This window comes from Podarcis cretensis (genome assembly GCF_951804945.1).
Source record: "Podarcis cretensis genome assembly, chromosome: 16".
In the NCBI taxonomy this organism is placed as follows: domain Eukaryota; kingdom Metazoa; phylum Chordata; class Lepidosauria; order Squamata; family Lacertidae; genus Podarcis; species Podarcis cretensis.
Genome location: NC_137186.1, coordinates 27,877,550 through 27,900,037, shown reverse-complemented (window position 1 = coordinate 27,900,037; position 22,488 = coordinate 27,877,550). Strand labels below are relative to the sequence as shown.

At 46.5% G+C, this 22,488-nt stretch overlaps 1 protein-coding gene across 4 annotated transcripts in view; it reads right to left on the bottom strand.

Annotated features, from left to right (window-relative positions):
- Positions 1 to 358: 358 nt before the first annotated feature.
- Positions 359 to 22,488, bottom strand: part of LIMK2 (LIM domain kinase 2) — a 50,426-nt gene continuing 28,296 nt past the window's right edge. For all 4 annotated transcript variants that reach the window (XM_079956736.1, XM_079956738.1, XM_079956739.1 and 1 more), the window contains 13 exons: positions 21,434 to 21,543; positions 20,561 to 20,749; positions 18,268 to 18,373; positions 15,386 to 15,582; positions 13,257 to 13,443; positions 10,160 to 10,246; positions 8,773 to 8,904; positions 8,436 to 8,492; positions 6,969 to 7,034; positions 5,679 to 5,853; positions 4,258 to 4,313; positions 2,890 to 3,047; positions 359 to 2,062 (listed from right to left, as the gene is read on the bottom strand). In XM_079956736.1, coding sequence (XP_079812862.1) covers positions 1,906 to 2,062; positions 2,890 to 3,047; positions 4,258 to 4,313; positions 5,679 to 5,853; positions 6,969 to 7,034; positions 8,436 to 8,492; positions 8,773 to 8,904; positions 10,160 to 10,246; positions 13,257 to 13,443; positions 15,386 to 15,582; positions 18,268 to 18,373; positions 20,561 to 20,749; positions 21,434 to 21,543 — 1,677 coding nt within the window. In that variant the 3' untranslated portion in view covers positions 359 to 1,905. The remainder of the gene's footprint in view (positions 2,063 to 2,889; positions 3,048 to 4,257; positions 4,314 to 5,678; positions 5,854 to 6,968; positions 7,035 to 8,435; positions 8,493 to 8,772; positions 8,905 to 10,159; positions 10,247 to 13,256; positions 13,444 to 15,385; positions 15,583 to 18,267; positions 18,374 to 20,560; positions 20,750 to 21,433; positions 21,544 to 22,488) is intronic.

The window sequence follows — 22,488 nt, the reverse complement described above, 5'->3', positions numbered from 1 at the left end:
TATTGACAGCCAGGACACAGCAGGTTCCCCATCCCTGCCTTACAAGAATGCAGATGGAAAGGGTAGCTTCACAAAGCAGAAAGGTGGCCACCCTTCCCAAAATGCACTGCAGCAGTTTGGTTGCTGCTGCTCCCCTTAATGTCTGAAAGAAAAACTTGGGGGGAAAGTCCCCAAGGCCTCCCCTCTGATGCCCACCGCCCCGCTTTGTCCCACCACCCTTTTTATATCCCACAGCTTATGGCACATCTGCAACAGCCCTCAGAACTGGATTTCAAGACCAGCAACAGCAAACACTGCTTTGATCCAAAACTGGCCACATTTTGAAGATGTTGGCTGTCCCTTTTAACACAGAAGCCACTTTTGTTTCCATAGGATAAAGTTTATTGCTTTTAATTTAGTCAAAACCGTTTTGGTGTGCAATCAACAAGAGTCCAGAATCTCTTGAACACGTGATGCAAGTTTATCCTCTCTTTGCCCCTGTTTATAGAGGGGGACCCACATTTATTAAAAGAGGAAGGAGGAAGCGGAATCTTTATTGAAACGCCCTGGGCCTGGAGACCACCACTGGGGTGGGGCTCAGAAGGCCCAGTGGCTCTTAACCCTTGGAGGATTAAGCCGGATAACTGGAGTTTAAAATGGCTTGGCTAGTAGGGACCTCATGTCTTTTTGGCTGCTCTAAGTGGGAATGTGGGCTGCTTGAGGTCCAGATCCATGGTGCAATCTTAGGGGAGAGGACCGAAAGCCATGACGACTGCATGCCCGTCCCAAATTCATGCTAGGTTGGGTTGGGTTTCCCAAGGAAAGTGACTTTGCTGAGGCCCACCAAGAACAGGGGAAAGATCTGGCCAAGTGAAACCATGTAGTGTGTGCACCATCTTCACCAGAGAAGACAGAAGCTAGGAATGGTTCCCTTTCCGTTCTTGGTATATCCTGGAAGTGTGTGTGTGTGTGCAGGCCAGAACCAGTGGTGTCTTAGTTCTAAGGGAAAGAGAAGCCTGAAATGGAGGACAGAGGTAGGTGACTTAATCATGTTACAACGAGGCCTTCAGACTATCAGACTCAAATAAGAAAGTGGTCTCATTCCCTGTCAGCTGCAATTAAATGGTGAATTGGGAAGTAGCTGTTGCTCAAACCCAGCTGTTCCACACCAAGAAACCCCCACAGTGTGAGGCCACTGAGCCCCAAACTAGGACAGTCTCACCCTTTCTGTTCCGACCGCAAAGTGGCTCAAACAGCCTAGAGCAGCCTGCTACTCTGGAGCAACCCTTTGTGCTCACTGGAGGTTGTTCTTCCCCTTCTGACATGGGGGGGTTGGTGGAAGCCCAGTTCGCAAGTTGGCTGTGTAGTGTTTTTGAACGTTTGCTTGGAGGTATTTGTAGAGATGAGGAAGAGAAGGGGGATCCTTTGCCGGAGAGAGGCTGTCTTTGAGCTGCTCCTGAAGAACTTCCCAACTCCAAGAGGAGTGAGGAAGGCAAACGCACTCCCTCTGCTGACTCTTCCATGTCTTTTCCAACAGCAGACAAGGCACCCAGGTTGGGGGCAGCCCAGCCTGCCCCTCCCAGGCAAATGTCCCAGGCTCAGGAACCTTTATAAACGCTTGCAGTCTTTTCGAGGCCCAAGGCACCACTGTGATAAAGAGATCTGCAAACAGGGCCTCACAATTTTGTTTCCAAAAGCTAGAGAGTGTCAGTACTAAAAGTCACAAGCAGGACAGGATTCTGCTTCCAGAACATGCCACAAATCCACAGGAGGAAGGTAGTCCAAGGTGAGGCGACGGAAGGCAAATGGGTGCCTTGTTAATGTCATGTGAGGATTCGGACATCAGCGCGCGCTCTCTCTCATGCCCCTGCTGCCCCACTCCCTCCCCACAGGCAATTTATGGAAAGTGTGCACAGGTCTTGAGGATTAGGTGAGGTTTTCAGGTAGCTTATCCCGGATCAGCCCGTGCTGCATGCTGACGTTGTGATCCAGCAATTCCAGTTCTGACGGAAGAGGGATTCCCAGCTCTCCCAGGTACAAGGAAAGGGCTTCAAAAGAATCCTCCAGTTTGGAAAACGGGGGCCTAGGGAGAGAGGAGGAAAGGCAGTAAGTTAATGCTGTCTCTCTACAGATCAGGTCACCTATGGAGAGCAGGAATTTCCTCCAGGCGACCAGAAAGAGATGTTTAAAAGCAGCACACAAGTGACTGAAGCAGGTGTGCTAGGAAGGAGTGTGGTTTAGGGAACTCCCACCAGGCCAACCACAATGGAATAAGACAAAAGAGTTTGTGCTGGCTGGGACCAATGGAAATTGTAGTCAAAAACTTCAGGTGATAGGAGGCTGATGGAGAGACTTCTGAACACCCCCAGTCTATTGTGACATTTTAGGCTGCTCCCCTTCTTCCATCCCCTGTGTTGAGGTTCCAAGAAGGAAGGCAGGAGCCCAGCCTTTCACATGCCCACGGTGGTGCAGCCTGGTCTGCCTTGCACAGAGGAAACAAGAGCTTGTTCCAGCTCTGGAGGGTGCAGTTTCCTTTGGTTCCTGCTTCACGCTCACTTGACATAAATAGTTCTTTTTAACAGCAAACTGCACTGGCAGGAAAAATAACACTTTAAAAGAAAAAGGGAAAGAGCAAAGTCAAAACAAAGGAAGTGCTCTGTCCTCCGTGAGGGTGACCTGCATGCAAATATGCCCCTCCCTCAAGCAGAATGCCAGGAACAGACTCCATCAGCCTCCACCAACCTGATGCCCTTCGGTCGTTTCTGAACCACAGAACCTATCAGCCCCAGGCAGAATAGCACCCTCCAAAACATCTGGAGGGAAGCAGGCTGGCACCAGACCAAAAAGAAGCAGGAAGGTACAGAGCCAAGATCTCCCTTCATCCTGCTTTGATCCCTCCAGAGGCCTCACCTGCTCTCTGGCTCTAGCCTGCAGCAGATGGCTGCCAGGGGGAAGAAGGCCGGAGGGCAGTCGGTGGGAACAAACTTCTCCCAGAAGAGCTTCACGTTGAGGCCAAAATCCAGAGTGCGGGGGAGGCAATCTGGATCGGCATACACTTGTCCGATGATCTGAAACAGAGAAAGGAGCCATCAACATCATGGAAAGCAGGACTCGGCTGTGTGCTGGCGCCACCACCTGGGGCTGCAGGTGATAGGAAGGAGGAACTGAACCAGATCCCTGGACAGGAACAGGCCCTTAGGAGCATTTGCATGGGAGAGGAGAAAGCAAGAAGGGAGGGCAGGAAGGGCCATGGTAGAACATCTGGACTTTCAAGCAGAAGGTCCCAAGTTCAGTCTCCAGTGGCATCTCCAAGTACGGCTGGGAGAGACTCCCTGCCTGAAATCCTGGAAAGCTGCTGCCAGTCAGAGTAGGCAATACTGAGCCAGATGGACCAATGGTCTAACTCAGCAGAAGGCAGCTTCCCATGTTCCCAATGGGGAAAGCGGAAGGGGTGTTAATTAATGCAACAAGTTTTGGAGAAAAGATTCTACACTTAGATTAGCAGACGAAAAGCAGAGGCAGTGCATTTAAAGGCTGAATTTTTATTTTTCCAAGTTTCTCTGGCCAAGGACCAGGTGAGTAATAGTAATAGTAATAGTAATAGTAATAGTAATAGTAATAGTAATAGTAATAGTAATAATAATAAATTTATTATTTATACCCCGCCCATCTGGCTGAGTTTCCCCAGCCACTCTGGGCAGTTCCCAACTGAGTGTTAAAAACAATACAGCATTAAATATTAAAAACTTCCCTAAACAGGGCTGCCTTCAGATGTCTTTTAAAGATAAGATAGCTGCTTATTTCCTTCATATCTGAAGGGAGGGCGTTCCACAGGGTGGGTGCCACTACCGAGAAGGCCCTCTGTCTGGTTCCCTGTAACCTCACTTCTCTCAATGAGGGAACTGCCAGAAGGCCCTCGGCGCTGGATCTCAGTGTCCTGGCTGAATGATGGGGGTGGAGATGCTCCTTCAGGTATACTGGACCGAGGCCGTTTAGGGCTTTAAAGGTCAGCACCAACACTTTGAATTGTGTTCTGAAACCCTAACATGCAGAGAAGCTTTAAGGATCCTGGTGGCCAGACAGGAAGCTCGGGTACCACTCATTTACTCCTTAACTTCCTATACCACCCTTCATCTGTGGATCACAGGGCGGTTTATAATATAAAAACACAAAAATACATACCATAGCAACAAATGAAAACAATAACATCCCCCCCAACAGTATTTATTTTATTAAGGAGCATGGCAACTTCTCACTTCTGATGTGGCCCAGGTTTACCTCGCATAGCACAATCCCAAAAGAAAAGATGTCCACTGTCTCATCATAGCTCTGCCCTGGAAGGAAAGAAAAAAGGGAGAGTGGCTTTATTTTCATAAAATGGAGAAAGCACTGAGTGTGATTGACAGAACTGGTGGACCAAGAGTTTGCTAAGAGCCCTCAGGCAGTAGAATCAGAGTTTCCTGCCACACGGTCTATTTTTTATTGTCCCAGTGATTACCGTATTTTTCGTCCCATAGGACACTCCGTTCCATAGGATGCACCTAGTTTTTTGGGGGGGAAATAAAGGAAAATTTTTTTTCCTTCATTTCCCCCCCCCCCCCAAAACCAGGTCGGGGAAACCGAACCAGGTCGAGGAACAGCGGGATGGCGGCGCTGCGCCTCCCTGCTGTCCCCCGAGCTAGTGGGGCTGGCCGATGCCTGCCCGGTGCGCGGGGCGCTCTGCTTCAGTGCGCCTTGCCCACCGGGCGGCAGGCTGCTATCCGCAGCGTGGGGAGCCCTGCGGGGAACTCCTGCAGGGCTCCCCACGCTGCAGATGTCTGCCTGGCGTGAGGGGCACTCTGCTTCAGGGCGCCGCTCGCGCCAGGCGGCAGGTTGCTATCCGCAGCGAGGGGAGCCCTGCGGGGACTCCAGAGTTGGTCACAACTGGACCTAATGGTCAGGGGTTCCTTTACCTTTACCTTTACTTTAGAGCTCAGGGGTAAAGCACTTGCTTTGCATGCACAAGGTCTCAGGTTCAATCCCCAGCTTCTTCAGGTAGGGCTCAGAGAGACTCCCTGACGAAATCCCTTAAGAGTTGCTGCTGCAAGCCAGAGTAGGCAATGCTGATGTAGGTAGACCAAGCTCACGGTATAAGGCTGATCCGTCCTAAGACAGCTCCTTCTGCACTCTATTTGGGGACTTCCCTGGCTTTGTTCTGGCCCACGTAGGACCAGTCTGGATAGTTGGCCTTGGTGACGTTTTCATCCCCAAAAAGTTTTTGATTTGAGTTTCTACTGAAATGAGGCTGTGTCTTAATGTTGCATTTTAATCTTGTTTTTAAGTTGTATTTTAATCAATTGTTTTTATATCTGGTGTTAGCTGCCCTGAGCCCGGTCTCGGCTGGGGAGGGCGGGGTATAAATAAAATTTATTATTATGATTACCGTATTTTTCGCTCTATAAGACGCACCAGACCACAAGATGCACCTAGTTTTTCGAGGAGGAAAACAAGAAAAAAAATATTCTGAATCTCAGAAGCCAGAACAGCAAGAGGGATCGCTGCGCAGTGAAAGCAGCAATCCCTCTTGCTGTTCTGGCTTCTGGGATAGCTGCGCAGCCTGCATTCTCTCCATAAGACGCACACACATTTCCCCTTACTTTTTAGGAGGGAAAAAGTGAGTCTTATAGAGCAAAAAATACGGTACTTGTGAAACTTCTTACCGTTCAGCATCTCTGGTGCCATCCAGTAGGGGTTCCCCACCACTGTGTAACGCTTCTTCCGGTCACTCTTGCGCAAGGTCCGCTTCTTGGCTGATGGCTTCTCCAGGGTGGGCTTCTTCCTCTCCTCTACAATCAGCCGGGAGAGGCCAAAGTCTGCAACCACCACAGTCTTGTCCTGCAGCCAAGAACAAAGCAGGAGGGGCCACTATGAGAGGCCTACAAGTCAGCGGGGATCAGAAGGCATAGTTTCCCCATGAACAAAAGTATCTATAATAAATGCCCGGGGTCAATAGCAGTGCGTCCCAAAGTGAGCGGTACTACCCACTGGGGAGTGTTGGGTTTACCTGCGGGGGACAAAGACCACAAAAGGCAAAAGCATAGTGGGGGAGGGGAGCACTGGAGGTATAAGTGACTATTAGACTTTGAAAAGCTGGTATCACTGGATCAAGTTCTTAAAAAAAGAACCAATTAAACTACATAGTTTTAAGGGGATTTGGAATAAAGGGGCAATTAACCCTTTTCTTTTTGAAAGTGTTTTTATTTGATTTTACGAATTCATTCACACTCATAATCACAAATAATAATAAAATTACACAAGATTCTTCTGAATCTTAAGACTTCCCTCCTCCCCTCTGTGGATTCTTTAAGTAACTTCTTAACTGCATATTGTAAGTCCATCTAATTTGCAATCCTCCATTGTATCCAAAATCTATGTATCATTGCAAGAGTTATTTAAAACCTGCAAAAGAGTTCAAGTGTTTACAGTGGTCTTTCAAGTATGATATAAATTTGTCCCATTCTTTGCTGAAGTTTTGATCCTCCTGGTTTCTGATTTTCCCGGCTGGAATAAATGGGCAATTAACTGTTACTGCTCTGAATTTTGTTGTGTGGGTCATGCAAACCACTATTCTGGTTTTTTATAGGGTATGTGGAACTGGGAATGATTTCATAGAACCAAGGGGAAGTGGCCTCAAAAGTTTGGGAACCACTGGTTTATAGGATCTGGGAGAAGGGAGGAACCACAGCTCAAAGAAAAACCTAACAGGTATTTTTTTTGGGGGGGGGGGGGCAAATGCACATTGCTTAAGTCACCACCTGCTCTTGGCCTCCAATGAAAACGTCAGGCTTAAAGACACCCAAGTTCTGAGCAACGGTGCACCCCCTCTTGCTGGGATACATTTACAGCACTAACTTGGACGTATGAGGTCTCTGTGCACAGAGAGCCAGAGGGCTCCAACTCTCAGCTGTTTTGCTTGGTGGTGGGCGATGGGGAGAGACAGGGGAACTCACCAGCTTGATCAGGCAGTTGTGGGAGTTCAGATCTCGGTGGATGATGGACATCGAGTGGAGGTAAGCCTGTGAAAGGGAGAAAAAGGGGAAGAGAGGCATTTGAACCAACACTGTTCTCCGGTTTGAGTCTAGGCCACTTCCAACGTGGCACTTCTGGCTGAAACCACTCAACACTCCCACTGGCCTGTCTCACAGGCTACCCAAGTGCCTCCAAGCCATTGCCCTCCTTATAAGCCAAGGTGGTTGGGGACAAATAGAAGAAGACGCCTTCACCCCGGTATGGCTCCCCTTTATCACATACACAGCCCAACAAGATAATGACAAAAATCCACCAACGGCATACAAATCAATATGGCTAACCTCGTCCAAAACACCCACTCACACACGAAAACAAAGACCACCACAGCCAATCACAAACAAACAACCACACCTAGGCCAACCCCAACCTCTCTCACCACCAAAGGAACACAAGTGAATAGCACAGAACCTGCACAAGCGATGCTGACACAAAACCCCACATATATTAAGTATAATAGAAACATTGCCACCCAACCCCACCCCACCCATCTTCCCCCCCCCCCTTTCCCCTTCTTTTTCCTAATGTCTCAACAAATGAAACTGATCTGTAAAAAATGTTACTTGGAGAAAAAAGAGAGAGAGACATTGCACATACTTTTGTAAACTAAGAAAATCTTTAATAAAATACATTTTTTTTAAAAAGCCAAGGTGGTGGCTGGGCCTGGGGGTAGAGGAGGCAGGTCTGACCCAGAATCCAGTACTAAAAGCCCATTATGCTGGAGACCACCATGTGTGAGGCGTTCATGTGCAACCAAGAGACCACAGCTGCTGAGGATGCAGAAATGAGCCACCAGCTCCACTATGGTAAGCCACATGTGTCTGAAAACCAGTTGCTGGAAGCCGCAGGAAGGGAGAGCTGCTGCTGCTGCACTCGTGCCCTGCTTTGGGGCTTTCCATTGGGGCATCTGGTTGGCCACTGTGAGAACAGGATCCTGGACTAGATGGGGCCCCTTTGGTCTCATCCAGCAGCCAAGCTCTTCTTATGTCCTTATGACAGCCCCTTTGCTTCTCCAGCAAAGGAACACGCCATCACAACCCTTTCAAAGTCATGAGCCTGGAGTGGGGCTTCCTGGGCTGCAAAGCCTTAAGAGGTGAACTCCTGCGCATTGGCTGCTCATTCAGAGGACAGTTCTCATTTCAGAAAGAGGAATAATGCCACTGTTGCCCCCGCCGCTAGTGTCTGCCACCTGAGACAATTGCTTAATGTGGTCTAATGGTGGGGCCGGCTCGTTTCTCTCTCAAATGCACCTTTCAATCCCCCTTGCCCAGCATCTTGTATTTCTGAAGCCCTCAAGATGGGGCAGGATATACAGCTCAAGACAAGATTCCAGTGGGCAAAGAGTGTGTGTGTGTGTGTGTGTGTGTGTATGTGAAGAACTGGGGACTCACCATTCCTGAGGCAATTCCTTTAGCAAAGCTGACCTTCTGCTCCCAGGGAAATGGATCCTGCAAGGCAAAAAAGAAGGCCCTTATTAACATGGTCCTTAAACAAGCAACATATCTGTAGTGGATGAAAGGCGCAATGCTCTTTTCAAAGTCTTTCCCAGCGCGACATCGTGGCTGTGTTGGCTGGGACTGATGGGAGTTAAGAGTACAAAACAGCTGGAGGGCATCAGGCCTGGGGGAGACTACTCTAGAAGCCGAGAGCTTTCTTTAGTTGCCAAGAGCCACTGCACTTTTAGGGTAAAATTTCTCCTTGCTCCTCTGACAAGCTGCCTTCACTCACCATGTTCCGGAGGAAATCCTTCAGAGTCCCGCCTTCAATGTACTCTGTGAGAAGGTTCAGCTTCTTGTCCTTGTACAGCACGCCAATGAATTTCAGGACGTTGGGGTGATCCAAGCTGCGCATCACCTTCACCTGAGAAGACAAGACAGCAGTCCAAGGGTTTGGGATGCACTGAGACCTCCTTTTTGCTGCTGCTTCTTCTTTTTTTAAAGAAAAGAAAACAAAAAGTATTTGAAGTCTAAGCAGCTCTTGCAGTCCCATCTGAGGGACTGATGCGATCCCACTTGCTCACCTTCAGAACTGCTGTAGCATCAGGGAGCCCAGGTGTGTTGGGCTTGAAGAATATATATATTCCACCCTGCCAGTACAGGTTAGAGCATCAGACTGCAATCTGGGAGACCAAGGTCCAAGCCGCCTCTCAGTCACGAAGCTCACTGGGCGGCCTTGGGCCAGTCACTATTTCTCAGTCTAACCAACAGGGCTGTTACGAGAGTACAATGGGGAAGCAGAGAATTGTCTATGCCACCTTTGAGTTCCTTGGACAAAAGGTGGACCATACATGTAATACTTTTTAAAAATAAAAGAAATAAAAATGTAAATGAAATATAAACATGCAAGAAAGTAAATAAACAAAACCGGGTGGAACTGTGGAGTGGTAAGTTTGATGGGAAACAGGAATTGGTGTCTGAAGGGGGCAGCAAGAGGTTTAACAGTGTCATCACTGGCAAATGGAGGGGCACTGGGGCCTCACTTCAAGAAGCAACATATTTCTTTTTTATATATAAATTTATTTATTTGTTTTTTCAGATTAAAATTTTACAGTCACATATCCAACATACAACATAGAAACAAGATTCCAAAGAATCTCCTGGACTTCCCTCCTCTCCCCTTTGTGTGTCCTATTGTCAATCATTTCCTCCTGCATCTTTTATAATAATCCATTGTTTCCAAAATTCACCATTAAACTACTAGTGTTATTCCAATCCTACTAATGATTTTAACTGTTTGAATGGTTTTTAAGATAAATTATAAATTTTCCCCATTCCTTATTAAAATTTTTGGTCGTCCCACTTTCTGATTCTTCCGGTCATTTTAGCCATTTCGGCATAATCCATCAACTTGATCTGCCATTCTGCAGCAACACATTTCAGCCCAGCTCTAGCTCTCCAGAGCGATGTGCAACATTAAATGCAACCCAAGTCTTGGACATTATCTGCACAGCTTAAAAGCCAAAGAAGAGCAGCAGATGACATAATGTTATTTTGCTCTCTTCTAAGTGGGCAGCCATGGGGTGATCTTCCTGAGCCCCCAATCCTATCGAGGCTGCTGTATAGCAGGACAGCTTAATGCACCTGTTTCAGGACCCGCTTGAAAAGGCTGTGCCTACCTCTGTCAAGAAGGTCTTCTGCGTTTCCTCGTCACAACGGATCAGCTCCTTCATCACCATCACTTTCCCTGTTGCTTTGTGAGTCACCTGAACAGCAAAAGTGAGAAGAACTTAACACAGTGCTTCCAAACCGTTGCACGATCTCACTGACCCTTGCAAGATCTCCGTAAAAGTTCACTGGCAGCAGAGTGGTTTCCCCAGGCCTCTTAAGGGTTGCACTTGGCAGAATCAGGAAGGAGCTTTGCACTCCCATAGACCTTCTGTCCTCCTCTCACACTTGGGAATTAACACATTACTTGATCAAAGCAGGAAGTAATGTGTGCACACACACAAGGAGGGAGCTCATGGCTTATTCCTGTACCTCCAGCCCAAGATTTAGAGGGCTGTCTGAATGCAGTCGGCACCTTCTTGTCGCTTTACACCTGTCCGCTGTGCTAACAAGATCGCTCTCTGTGAAGCAGAGAAACTGAACACCCCACTTTTAGGCCTGGAAAACCCAAAAGAAAGCCTCCTGTTTTAGAGAGCTCATTTCAGTCTATCTGCTTAGAAAGAGAGCTGGTGTGAACAAGGCCTGTAATGAACAGACTGAAAGCAAACCAAAGTGAGAGTTATGATGAGTTCTGTGTATCATATCCCCATCCTGATGCCTTCAGCAGTGAAGAGCCGCTATATTGTCATTTATGATCATTATCATTTTTGTTACTGTTGTTAATAGTATTATTTCAGTTCATTACCTGCCCTTCACCCTAAGTCCCAGGGCAGGTTACAACAATTTAAAACACAACATTTAAACAACATAAAATTGCAAAAATAAGGTGGGTCCTAAAATTAGAGAGGTAGTGTGCTGTAGCACTTAAGAGTGTGGAACTAGGGTTTGGGAGGTAAAGGTAAAGGTAAAGGGACCCCTGACCGTTAGGTCCAGTAGCGGATGACTCTGGGGTTGCGGCACTCATCTCGCTTTACTGGCTGAGGGAGCTGGCATACAGGGTCATGTGGCCAGCATGACTAAGCCGCTTCTGGCGAAACCAGAGCAGCGCATGGAAATGCCGTTTACCTTCCTGCTGGAGCGGTACCTAGTTATCTACTTGCACTTTGACGGGCTTTCGAAACCTCCCACTCTGCCACGAAGCTCACTGGGTGTGACCCTGGGCCAGTCACTCACTTTCAGTCTACCCTACCTCACAGGGCTGTTGTGGGAATTAAATGAGTGGGAGAACCATGTATGCTAACTTGAGCTCCTTGGAGTAAAAGACAGGATATAAACGTAATAAATAAATAATGGATATACATATCAGGTGTCTGAATTAGAATATGAATTAGAAGACAAGAAGAGGATGTCACCTGCAATGGGCCTGACTGGTCAAGCACATAAAGAGGGACAGCAACTTGTCTGAAACGTTTGACCCCCCCCCCCGTGACTGAAACAGAAGACGACGACAACCAGCAACCTTAACCAGTTTTATTTGTAATACATAGCTTTGTTTTGCTTTTATCTAGTTTTTTTTTTACTAGAGTGTTGTGTGTATTGTTATTGACTTTATGTTAACAGCATAGAGTTGTTGTTGTTTTTTTTACTACAGTAAAAGTTATTACATTTTTTGCAAGCAATCTAAAAGTCCCCTGCTTTTCCAAAACAAATGTGCAGCAGCAGAGGAGAGGAGGGTGCTAGGTTGTTGTACGTCTCCTTTAAAAGGAAGGCCATGCAGAAAGGACGTTCAGAAGACAAGGGCAAGCCGGATGCTCCCCCCGCCAACCAACACAGTAGCCTTGCAGAATGTGGAGTGTTGGGGCGCTGGCTGCAGCCCAGGGTGGGGGTGGGCAGCGTGCACAAATCGGAGGCCAGAGTTAGTTTGAGGGCTCTCGCCTGAGTGGGAATGCTCATCACAAGGCATGCTGCAAAGAGAGCATTGGGCTTACCTGCACCTGCTACGTGCCTACCCACAGAAGAGGAAGGAGAAGGAGAAGAAACAGGTTCATTAGTAAGAAAAGGTAAAGAGGAGCTGGAATGTGGCATGTACCCAAGGATGCAGGCTAAAACAGTGCATGGTTATAAGCCCCTTCATAAGAGCTTGCTGGATCAGGCCAATGGCCCATCTAGCCCAGCACCCTGTTCTCACAGGGGCCAACCAGATGCCTGTGGCAAAAAAGCAGGGAAACAATCACTAGAGCCCCCTCCCCTCCTGTGGTTCCCAGCATTGGGGATTCAGAAGCATTGCTGCCTCCAGCTGTGGAGGGCAGAGCATAGCCGTCATGGCTGGTAGCCGTGGATAGCTCTCGTCTACATGAATTTTCCTAATCCTCTTTTAAAGCCATCTTGGTTGGTATCCTTCACAGCCTCCTGTGGCAGCGAGTTCCACAGGTTAATTGTGCGCTGCATGAAGGAGTACTTTCTTTTCTCCGTGCTGAATCTTGCTTCCACATTGTGCCAGAGTCGAAATATAGGACAGACTATCCCCAAATCAGAACTCCAGGTGTTCTGGAGGATGGAGCAGGGCCACGGATGAACTCAGCCTGAGAAGCTGTGGTCCAACAGGGCCACCTTTTTCCTAAATAGGAGAATTGGCTCAAGCACAAAGTTTTGACAGAAGATGAAATGATTGGCATTTCAACAGAGCATCGGTGCCGAAGAAGCTTAGGTACGGCTACTCTGGCTCTTGTGCCCCAGATCAGGAGATGGGGAGAGCCAACTTAAAACTCTGCAGTCAGAGATGTGTAGGAAGTTGCCTTATACTGTGTCAGGCATTGGCTCATCTACTTCAGCACTGTCTACACTGACTGGCAGCAATGGCTTCGGGGCTCCAAGCAGAAGCCTCTCCCAGCCCTACCTAGAGATGCTGGGGATTGAACCTGGAACCTGCTGCAAGCAAAGCAGATGCTCTAACAACCACTGAGCTATGGCCCTTTCCCATTCAGTGTCAGCTGCACCAACTTCAAGGACAGCAAAAGGAACAGTGAAGCAATTGCTGGGAGAAACCTGATGGGACAAATGACGATCCTGATTAATGAAACACCATTAACATGAGAAGCAGACAGGCCCCGTTCCTGGGGGTTCTGTTGGGAGAGAAAGGTAAGAGAGTATCTGCGACAGATTGCTCACCTTGATAGCCTGGCCGAAGAAGCCTTTTCCCAAAACCTCACCGTGGATCAGATCACAGGGGCGGAAGATCTGCTGGGAACCACTTGTGGATGAGCGGAGCGATTCGGAACGGCTGATATCCCGGCTGAGGAGGAGCGGTTCCTTTGGGGAGCTGGGGCCAGGGGACTTGGAGATGCTGTTGCTTCGCCTGGAGTGGAAGACGCAACCAAGGTTAGATCTTTTGCTGGAAGTCCAAGCTGCAGGCTCCCTGTTCTCCAGCTTGTTGGGATGGGAGGAAGAGATGCACACGAAGCACACCTAGGTTCGCCAGACCAAGCTCCATAATAAATGAACATGTGTAACAACAGTATAAAAGAAGCCACACTGTGATCGAATTCAGGGCTGCATTTAGTACTCCGCACAAAACCAAATCAGATTGGATGCACTGTGCTGTGATCACAGGAGGGGGGGACTTAAAAAAAAAATCATTTATTATTATAAAAAATAGTTACATACCGCTGTTTCATAAAAAACGTACCACAGTGGTTTACAACAGTACCCTGGACCCAAGTTGTTCAGGGCTTTGTAAATCTATACAGGAACCTTGAATTTTTGTCCTGGGGGCACTCTTGTCAAAGTTCATGTGACTTATGTCTAGGTACCAAACTTATCCAATATTGTCCTTATTTATCACATTTATAACCCACTGTATTCTCTCAAGGAGCTCTATGTGATGTACTGTCAGGCTTGAGGAATTCTCTCCCTTCCCCCAATGATTTCAAGAAGCAGGGAAGAAATAAGAAGGCTCTTATGATTTATTCAGTCATTACAGCAGAAGACAAAGATTCCAGTCCTTCTGCCATGATGGAAGGCGGAGGAGCCAGAGGGAGCAACTCCCTCTTTCCCAACTGCATCTGACCCTATAATGGGCCCCCAGGGTCAAATGCCTCTGTGTCCGTTGCTCTTGCACCCTTAATGAACGTTGCGTTCTAGGGGATGGCAGATCATCTATGCTATCTAATGAAGTGTCCGCTGGCTCCTCTGTCTCTCCCCCTGCTTCTCCTAACACCTCATAACTTGGCTGCTTGCTTGTCTCTGATTTGCTAACTCCCTCATAGTTTGGCTGTAATTCAACACAGCCTCCCTCTTCCCTGTCAGCTAAAGGAGAAGAGGGAGGGGGTGATCACCGCCATTCCTCTTCCTCTTCATTCCAGTCCCTGACATGTAAATAGTTCTCCCTCTCCTCATATGATCACCACAACAACCCTGCGAGGTAGGTAGGACTGTGAGGCAATGACTGGCCCGTGGTCACCCAGGGAGCTTCATGGTTGAGAAGGGATTCATACCCTGGTCTCCCAAGGTTCTAGTCCAACTTTTGCACTGCACTGGCTCTTAGTAGTCCTTAGTAGCAAGTAAGGCAGGAGGCAGGAATATGTTGGATACACCCATTAGAGTAGCAGGCTTTCCCAATGGTTATGAGAAGTTGGTATGGACAAGATTTAAGTTTTAAGTTTTAAGATTTATCTTATTATAGAAAGATAAGATTAAAATAGTCTAGGGTAATGTAATGACAGAATTTTATGAATATGGAAAGGATTTGCTGGGATAATTAACAACTAGGATACAAAGAAAGGGAGGAGGAGGAGATCTAAGAAAGAAGGTGACGACAGTTGAGGATTTGGAAATAATGAACTAGTTTCTTCTTTTTTTGTAAATGTTTTTAATTGTTTGTGTTGTATTGCTGAATTCTTTTCTTTTTTTTCTTTTTTATGGTGGGAGGGGTATGTGTTTTTTTTTTAACTTGTTAATTATTTTTATTTTTGCATTTTTCTTTGTCTCTATTTTATTTTGTAATATTTTGAAAACTTCAATAAATATCATTTAAAAAAAAAATAAATAGAGTAGCAGGCCTTCCCCAAAACGAAATCTTCCAGATGTTTTGGTCTACAACTCCCATCAGCTTCAGCCAGCGGAGAATACTGCAGTTCAAAACCGCTGGAGGGTGCCAGGTTGAGAGGAGCACTGTGTTAGAGGGTCAGCCTAAATTCCTCCAGTCCAACCTCCTGAAAAGTGAAAAGCTATATAGCCAAAATAAAGTGCTAGTTGGAAGATAGTAAAATTTTGGGGGTAGCCGCCCCTGGCCTTGGTACCTGAGGGAGCGACGCCGCAGTGTTCCTTCCAGGTTCTCCTTCAGGTCCAGAGCTGATATGGGGCAGGGCGAAGAGGGCTTTTTCATGCGCCCGGGCATCCGGGCATCCAGACGCAGTCTGTCAAGGCGCTGAGAGACGGGGTCATGCTCGATCAACAGCTGGAGGGTTTGGCTCGTCTTGCGAATCAGGTCCTCTACCTGAGAAGTGAACCCAGGAATAAGGAAGTTGCACAGTGAAGGCGAGAAAGACCTCCAAGAGAGCATCTCCAGGGGTCATTCAAACAGAAAGTTGTTGGTAGCACAGACATCCTGGCATTGGTAAACTTAGCTCACACAAAAACCTCAACCTTTGCCTCAATTCAACCTATAAGAGGTTTAAAGGTAAAGGGACCCCTGACAATTAGGTCCAGTCGTGACCGACTCTGGGGTTGCGGCGCTCATCTCGCTTTACTGACCGAGGGAGCCGGCGTACAGCTTCCGGGTCATGTGGAAAGCAGGACTAAGCCGCTTCTGGCGAACCAGAGCAGCGCACGGAAATGCCGTTTACCTTACCTATTTATCTACTTGCACTTGGACGTGCTTTCGAACTGCTGGGTTGGCAGGAGCAGGGACCGAGCAACGGGAGCTCACCCCGTCGCGGGGATTCAAACCGCTGACCTTCTGATCGGCAAGTCCTAGGCTCTGTGGTTTAACCCACAATACCACCCGCAAATCAGGACGCAGGTTTCTGTGACTGTCCACAGTTAATTATGTAATTATGGCTGTCTCTGTACTCTCTGCATTTCTTCTCCTCACTGCTTACAATCCTACACCAAACCATGTGTGCATATATGCCTGAAATATGCTGATGACCCACAGCTGTACTTCTCCTTTACATCTGAAGATTTGGCAGTGGATGTACTGGACCATTGCCTTGCCTCATTAACGGACTGGATGAAAGCCAACAAACTGAAGCTCAATCTAGCTTAAGACTCAGGCACTGTTAGAGGGTGGTTTCCTAGAATGGATGGATTGGATATTGCCTGCTCCTGATAGGGCTACACTCCCTTTGAAGTACATAGCTTGGGGGTATTTCTGGAACCCTTGCTGTTGCTTGAGGTTCAGGTGGCCTCAGAGACATGGAGTGCCTTCCATCCGCTTTGGCTGGTGGCCTAGCTGTACCCTATTTGGACAGGGATAACCCTAACTTCTGTCATCTATGTTCTGGCAACCTCTGGGTTAGATTACTTCAACAGGTTATACATAGGGTTGTCTCTGAAGAAAGTTTAGAAACTTCAGCTGGTGCAGAATTTGGCGGCCAGGCTGCTCGCCAGTGGAAAACAGTTTGAGCATATTATACTGGCCTGACTGCACAGGCTGCCAATTAGTTCATGGGCCCAATTCAAAGTGCTGGATTTGACCTGTAAATCCTTTATTTTTATTTTTTTATAATAATATTTATTCAGAGTTTTAAGAATTACAAAAAGAAAAAGGAACAATACAAAACACAAAAAGGAAAATACAACAACCGCTGAAAAAACAAAAAAGAAATAAAAAAGAAAAAACATTCACTTAAAAAATAAAAAGAACTGATTAAACCTTTACATAACTTTCTTCCTTTACTTGTTTCCTTGACCTCCTCTCACCTCCCAATTTTGTATTCCAATTTAAATCGTTATTTCAGCAAATCCTTCCAACCTTATTTTCATTTAAGTAATTTAATATAATATATTGCAATTTAACGTCCTCTCTTTCATCAATTTGATCAACTCATCTTTACTTAGTCCTTTATGTCATTTCAACCAAAGCCACATAATTTTCTTTTTCCAACATCTTTCTAACAGTCCTTAATTTTACAATATTTTTGAAGATATACTTTAATTTTTTTCCAATCTTCTTCCACTGACTCTTCTCTTGATCTGTAAATCCTTTAACAGCTGGAATTTGTGCAGTTACGGGCGCCACATAATACCAATTCTGCATTTTAAAGAACTTGATCTTTTGGCATGACAGCACCTACACTTTGGAACTCCCTGCCTATTGACACCAGGAAGGCGCCTTCACTCTTTTTGGCACATGCTAAAAACATTTTTGTCCAGGCAAGCCTACCCAGTTGTTTAGAAAGCTGATTTGAGTTTTAACCTGTTTTTAGTCTACTGTTAATTTAACTTTTCAAATGTCTTGAATTATTGTTAATTCTTCTCAACAATTTTATTGCTTTATCTTTTTTTGTAAATCGCTTTGGGGTTTGTTTTTTACAATCAAGCAGTGTATAAACATTACAAAATAAATGAACTAACAAATAATGTACCTGACAAAGTTGCCCTCAGTCCACGAAAGCTTATTATGCGCTAATAAATTTTGTTAGAATCTTGCGGCACCTTAAAAACCTACGTTGTTCTAACTGTTTGCAGTAACCCATATTCTAGTGAGGGGTCTTATATTTATGCCACATACAAAAGAGAAGGAATTGCCCACAACTCACAAATGTGAGAACTTTGTTTGCGCCTTGAGATACATTGAAGACAACTGAGGGACCAGACTAAAGGCCCAAGTGGCTAAGAAAAGACAACAACCCTGCCTTATACCCAAGTCTGTCTATTGGTCCATCTATAGCACAGAGTTGTCTACTCCAGCCTTCACCAACTCCCATCAGCCATACGACACAGGGGCTGATGGGAGTTGTAGTCTAAAACACCTGGAGGGCACAAAGCTGGCCGACTGGCACCTGCTCTCCAGGGTTCCCAGCAGAGATCTTTATAGCAATGCCATGGATCAATCCTGAGCCCTTCTGCATGCAAAACATTTGCACCAGCCTTGTGCTATTCTCTCTTCTCCATTCTGTTCTATTTCTCAAATCACCAGGAGCAAGAAGTGAACTTAAAAAATATGTCCAGGCTGTACCTCTTCTGTTTGTAGTGTGCGAATCGGAGTCCCATTGATCTCCAGGATCTTGTCTCCAGGGTGAATAGCGTTCTGGACATCAGGACTAATATGCAGTCGGTTGACTCTATAAACAAAGAGGGAGGGTCATGTGACAGCAGAACTATTTTTATTTTTCTGGGTCTTCAAGGAGTAACAACATGAATTGCACTACTCCAAAGACCACGGAAGAGTGAAACTTCCATAAAAGTGCGTAGTCAGTGTTAAAATTAACAAATAAATTACATATTATCCTTAAAATAATCGGAGTTTTGCTTATAAAACAAATAAACATGACTAAGAGAAGGAAAATATAGAGAGGGGACATTAGAAGATTGTCAGGATACATTTAGTACAGTGGTGCCTCGCAAGACGAAATTAATTTGTTCCGCAAGTTTTTCTTGCGAGTTTTTCGTCTTGCGAAGCACAGTTTCCCATAGGAATGCATTGAAAATCAATCAATGCATTCCTATGGAGACCGTCCGGGGACAGAGGGGAAGCGCCGCACGCCTTCCCCTCTGTCCCCAGACCTGTTTAAAGCAAGGGACGGCGGGGAGAAGATTGCTTCTCCCCGTTGCCTGCCCCGCAATCTCCGGGGACAGAGGGGAAGGCGCGTGCCTTCCCCTCTGTCCCCGGACCTGTTTTAAAGCAAGGGAAGGGGCGCGCGCGCCTTCCCCTCTGTCCCCTCTTTTGAAGCAAGGGGCGGAGGGGAGAAGATCGCTTCTCCCCGTTGCCGCCCCTTGGTTCAAAAGGGGTCCGGGGAGAGAGGGGAAGGCTGTACTCTGATGTCTTCATTTCTCCATGACAATTTAAGGAAATAGAATCCTAGAATTGTAGAGTTGGAAGGGACTGCAAGGGTCATCTAGTCTAACCCCAGGCAATGCTGCCTATAGTCATCCCTGGGTGGGCTCTTCCCTATTCTCTATTATCAGTCACATCCTCCAGTACTGGTTCCTCAAAGACACACCTTCTACCTTGGACTCGTTTGCCATTAGATCTCCCCCCATTCTATCATACATTCCATTTGTTTAAATTGAGAAAAAGCTTTCTGATATTCCACTGTCGTAGGAAATAAGTATTTTTTCAAATTGGTACTGAAGTTTTACACTAGCTAACCATTTCACTGTTCTTGAGGATGTGAGGGCAGTTGTATCAGTTTGTATTCCTACGTCCAAAACTCTTTGTTTAAAAATATTTCTAGTGACATTTCCCAGTGGATTCAGTGCCTGTAAAGAGAATCCAAAATATCTGGATAATAGTTCTGAAAGTTTTGCAGTGAAAAGTTTCCTAGACTGTTTGATCTCTGTTCCTCTAAAAACATATCAGGAAACCTGTCTTTCATCAGCTAATTTCTACTACACCAGTAATTTATCACCCTGACATAATTTAGACCAGAAACCGTTTCCATGCCTGATTCTGCTCTAATTAAATAAGCTGGGGTAATTTTTGAAACCCCTAAAATCACACACACAAACAAAATGGCTTTGAACTCTCAATTTTAGTAAAATCTGCAATGCCCCAAATTTTCACAGCAAGAATTCATATCAGTCTCATTGTTGCTTTTAAAAAATGGCACAATGGCTATCCCTGGTTATTAAAAATTCAGCAGTCTGTTTAAAGATTTAAAGCAGGCTACTTGTTTTTCTTTATTTGTAAAGTCCAAGGTGCTGAGGCTGAGAAGGTCATGATAAGGTAACTGAGATTTCATCAGCTCTGGCTCTTTAGAATTAAACAGTTACTCGTGTTTAGTTTTCCCCCCTTGACTAAAAAAACTTTAGATTTGACATTATTAATGACTAAACCATTTTCTGGACTGTCTTCATCTTCTCAGGCCCACTTGAGGTGTCAAAAGGAACATATCTTCTCAATAAATACTGTGCATTTACCAGTCTCTTAAAGCTTTGGGAACATGATAACTCCAATTGTGCAGAGTCATGACGATATAAAACCAAAGTTAAAAAGATATATATCCAGCCTTGAGGGAGACCTTTATATGTCAACATGACGAAGAGGGAAAAGGAAGAGCTAAAGTAATACGATACAATCATTCCCTTTGATCTCTCAACCAGAGTTTCTAAGAAGGATAAACAGTATAAATGTCCATAATTAAAATAGGCAATTAAACAACACAGCAATTTAATATTGTATTGTTTAACTGCATATTTCAACTACGAGCGTTTATACTGTAATGCTTGTGTGATTGGCTTTTATACTTAAACTTAGCTTAGAAACGTGTTTTGGCATTAAGCAGTATACAAACTGATTTATCACCTACTCTTTCACTTGGACGCTAGTGGCATAGGTTGAGCAGCCACCTTCGACAGCCACCGTGAATCCTCGCTTGCCATCAGTGGCCGCAGGCATGGAGATGAGGGTCAGCGTGTAGGGCAGCTGTTCACACAGGAACTCTGTGGACAACCTCTCAATCATCGGCGTCAGAACAATCTGGTTATGGCATTTGCCACTAAACAGAAGAGCGGAGAACATTATGCTGGAACTGCCGGATCCATCCCTCCCCTCTCCCTACCAATAATAATAATAATAATAATAATAATAATAATAATAATGATTTATTCCCCAGCCACTCTGGGCGACTTCCAATCAAGTGTTAAAAACAATACAGCATTAAATATTAAAAACTTCCCTAAATAGGGCTGCCTTCAGATGTCTTTTAAGGAGAAGATAGCTGCTTATTTCCTTCACATCTGAAGGGAGGGCGTTCCACAGGGCGGGTGCCACTACCGAGAAAGACCTCTGTCTGGTTCCCTGTAACCTCACTTCTCACAATGAGGGAACCGCCAGAAGGCCCTCGGCGCTGGATCTCAGTGTCCAGGCTGAACGATGGGGGTGGAGACGCTCCTTCAGGTATACAGGATTGAGGCCGTTTAGGGCTTTAAAGGTCAGCACCAACACTTTGAATTGTGCTCAGAAACGTACTGGGAGCCAATGCAGATCTCTCATGTGGTCCCGGTGGCCACTCCCAGTCACCAGTCTAGCTGCCGCATTCTGGATTAATTGCAGTTTCCGGGTCACCTTCAAAGTGACCCCACATAGAGCGCATTGCAGTAGTCCAAGCATTGGACCCCCCCGCCAGCATTCCACCCCCTGCTCCCCACAGTTGCAATATGGGCTTCTAACTTCCCCTTACCAGTAGAGGGCAGAGTGCTGCACCAATGCATACGTGTCGCCATCTTCAATGATCACCTTGCAGCTCATACACGCAAAGCATTCTGGGTGGTACTTGTATTCACCAGCCACCTGCAGAGAAGTGAGGTTTAAGCCAAGGTGGAGAGCAGACAAAAGCAAAGCAACAAAGGTGTTTTCAGACCCAGAAGAGTCCAGAGAGAAATCTCAACAGTGCATTAGCCACATCAACTCTTTTCCTGAAACGGGACGGCACACTGCTGGGTCAAACCAAGGTTTGCAATTGCTGGCTGGGGCATTTTGTTGCTTCGGGTGTTCCTGGAAAAGCAGGCCTAACTTAAAAGCATGTGAGAGAAGGGAGGAAGAGGAGGATGTTGCAAGGAGTGTGGGTGTTACCTGTCTCATGTGGGGGCTTAATAGTTAAACTGTGGAACTCGCTCCCACAGGAGCCAATGATGGCCATCAGCCTATATAGATTTAATAGGTAAAGGTAAAGGTACCCCTGCCCATACGGGCCAGTCTTGACAGACTCTGGGGTTGTGTGCCCATCTCACTCAAGAGGCCAGGGGCCAGCGCTGTCCGGAGACACTTCCGGGTCACGTGGCCAGCGTGACATCGCTGCTCTGGCGAGCCAGAGCCGCACACGGAAACGCCGTTTACCTTCCCGCTAGTAAGCGGTCCCTATTTATCTACTTGCACCCGGAGGTGCTTTCGAACTGCTAGGTTGGCAGGCGCTGGGACCGAGCAGCGGGAGCGCACCCCGCCGCAGGGATTCGAACCGCCGACCTTTCGATCGGCAAGTCCTAGGCGCTGAGGCTTTAACCCACAGCGCCACCTGCGTCCCCCTAGATTTAATAGAGGATTAGACAAACTCACGGTGGAGACGGCTGTCAGTGGCTACTATGCTCTGCCTCCACAGTAATGCTTCTGAATACCAAGCACTGGAAGCCACAGGAAGAGAGAGGGCTCTTGTGCTCAGGGCCTGCTTGTGGGTTTCCCACTGGGGCATCTGGTTGGCTTGGATTTAACTTGTGCCATTTCAATCAGCCTGCCTGGTTG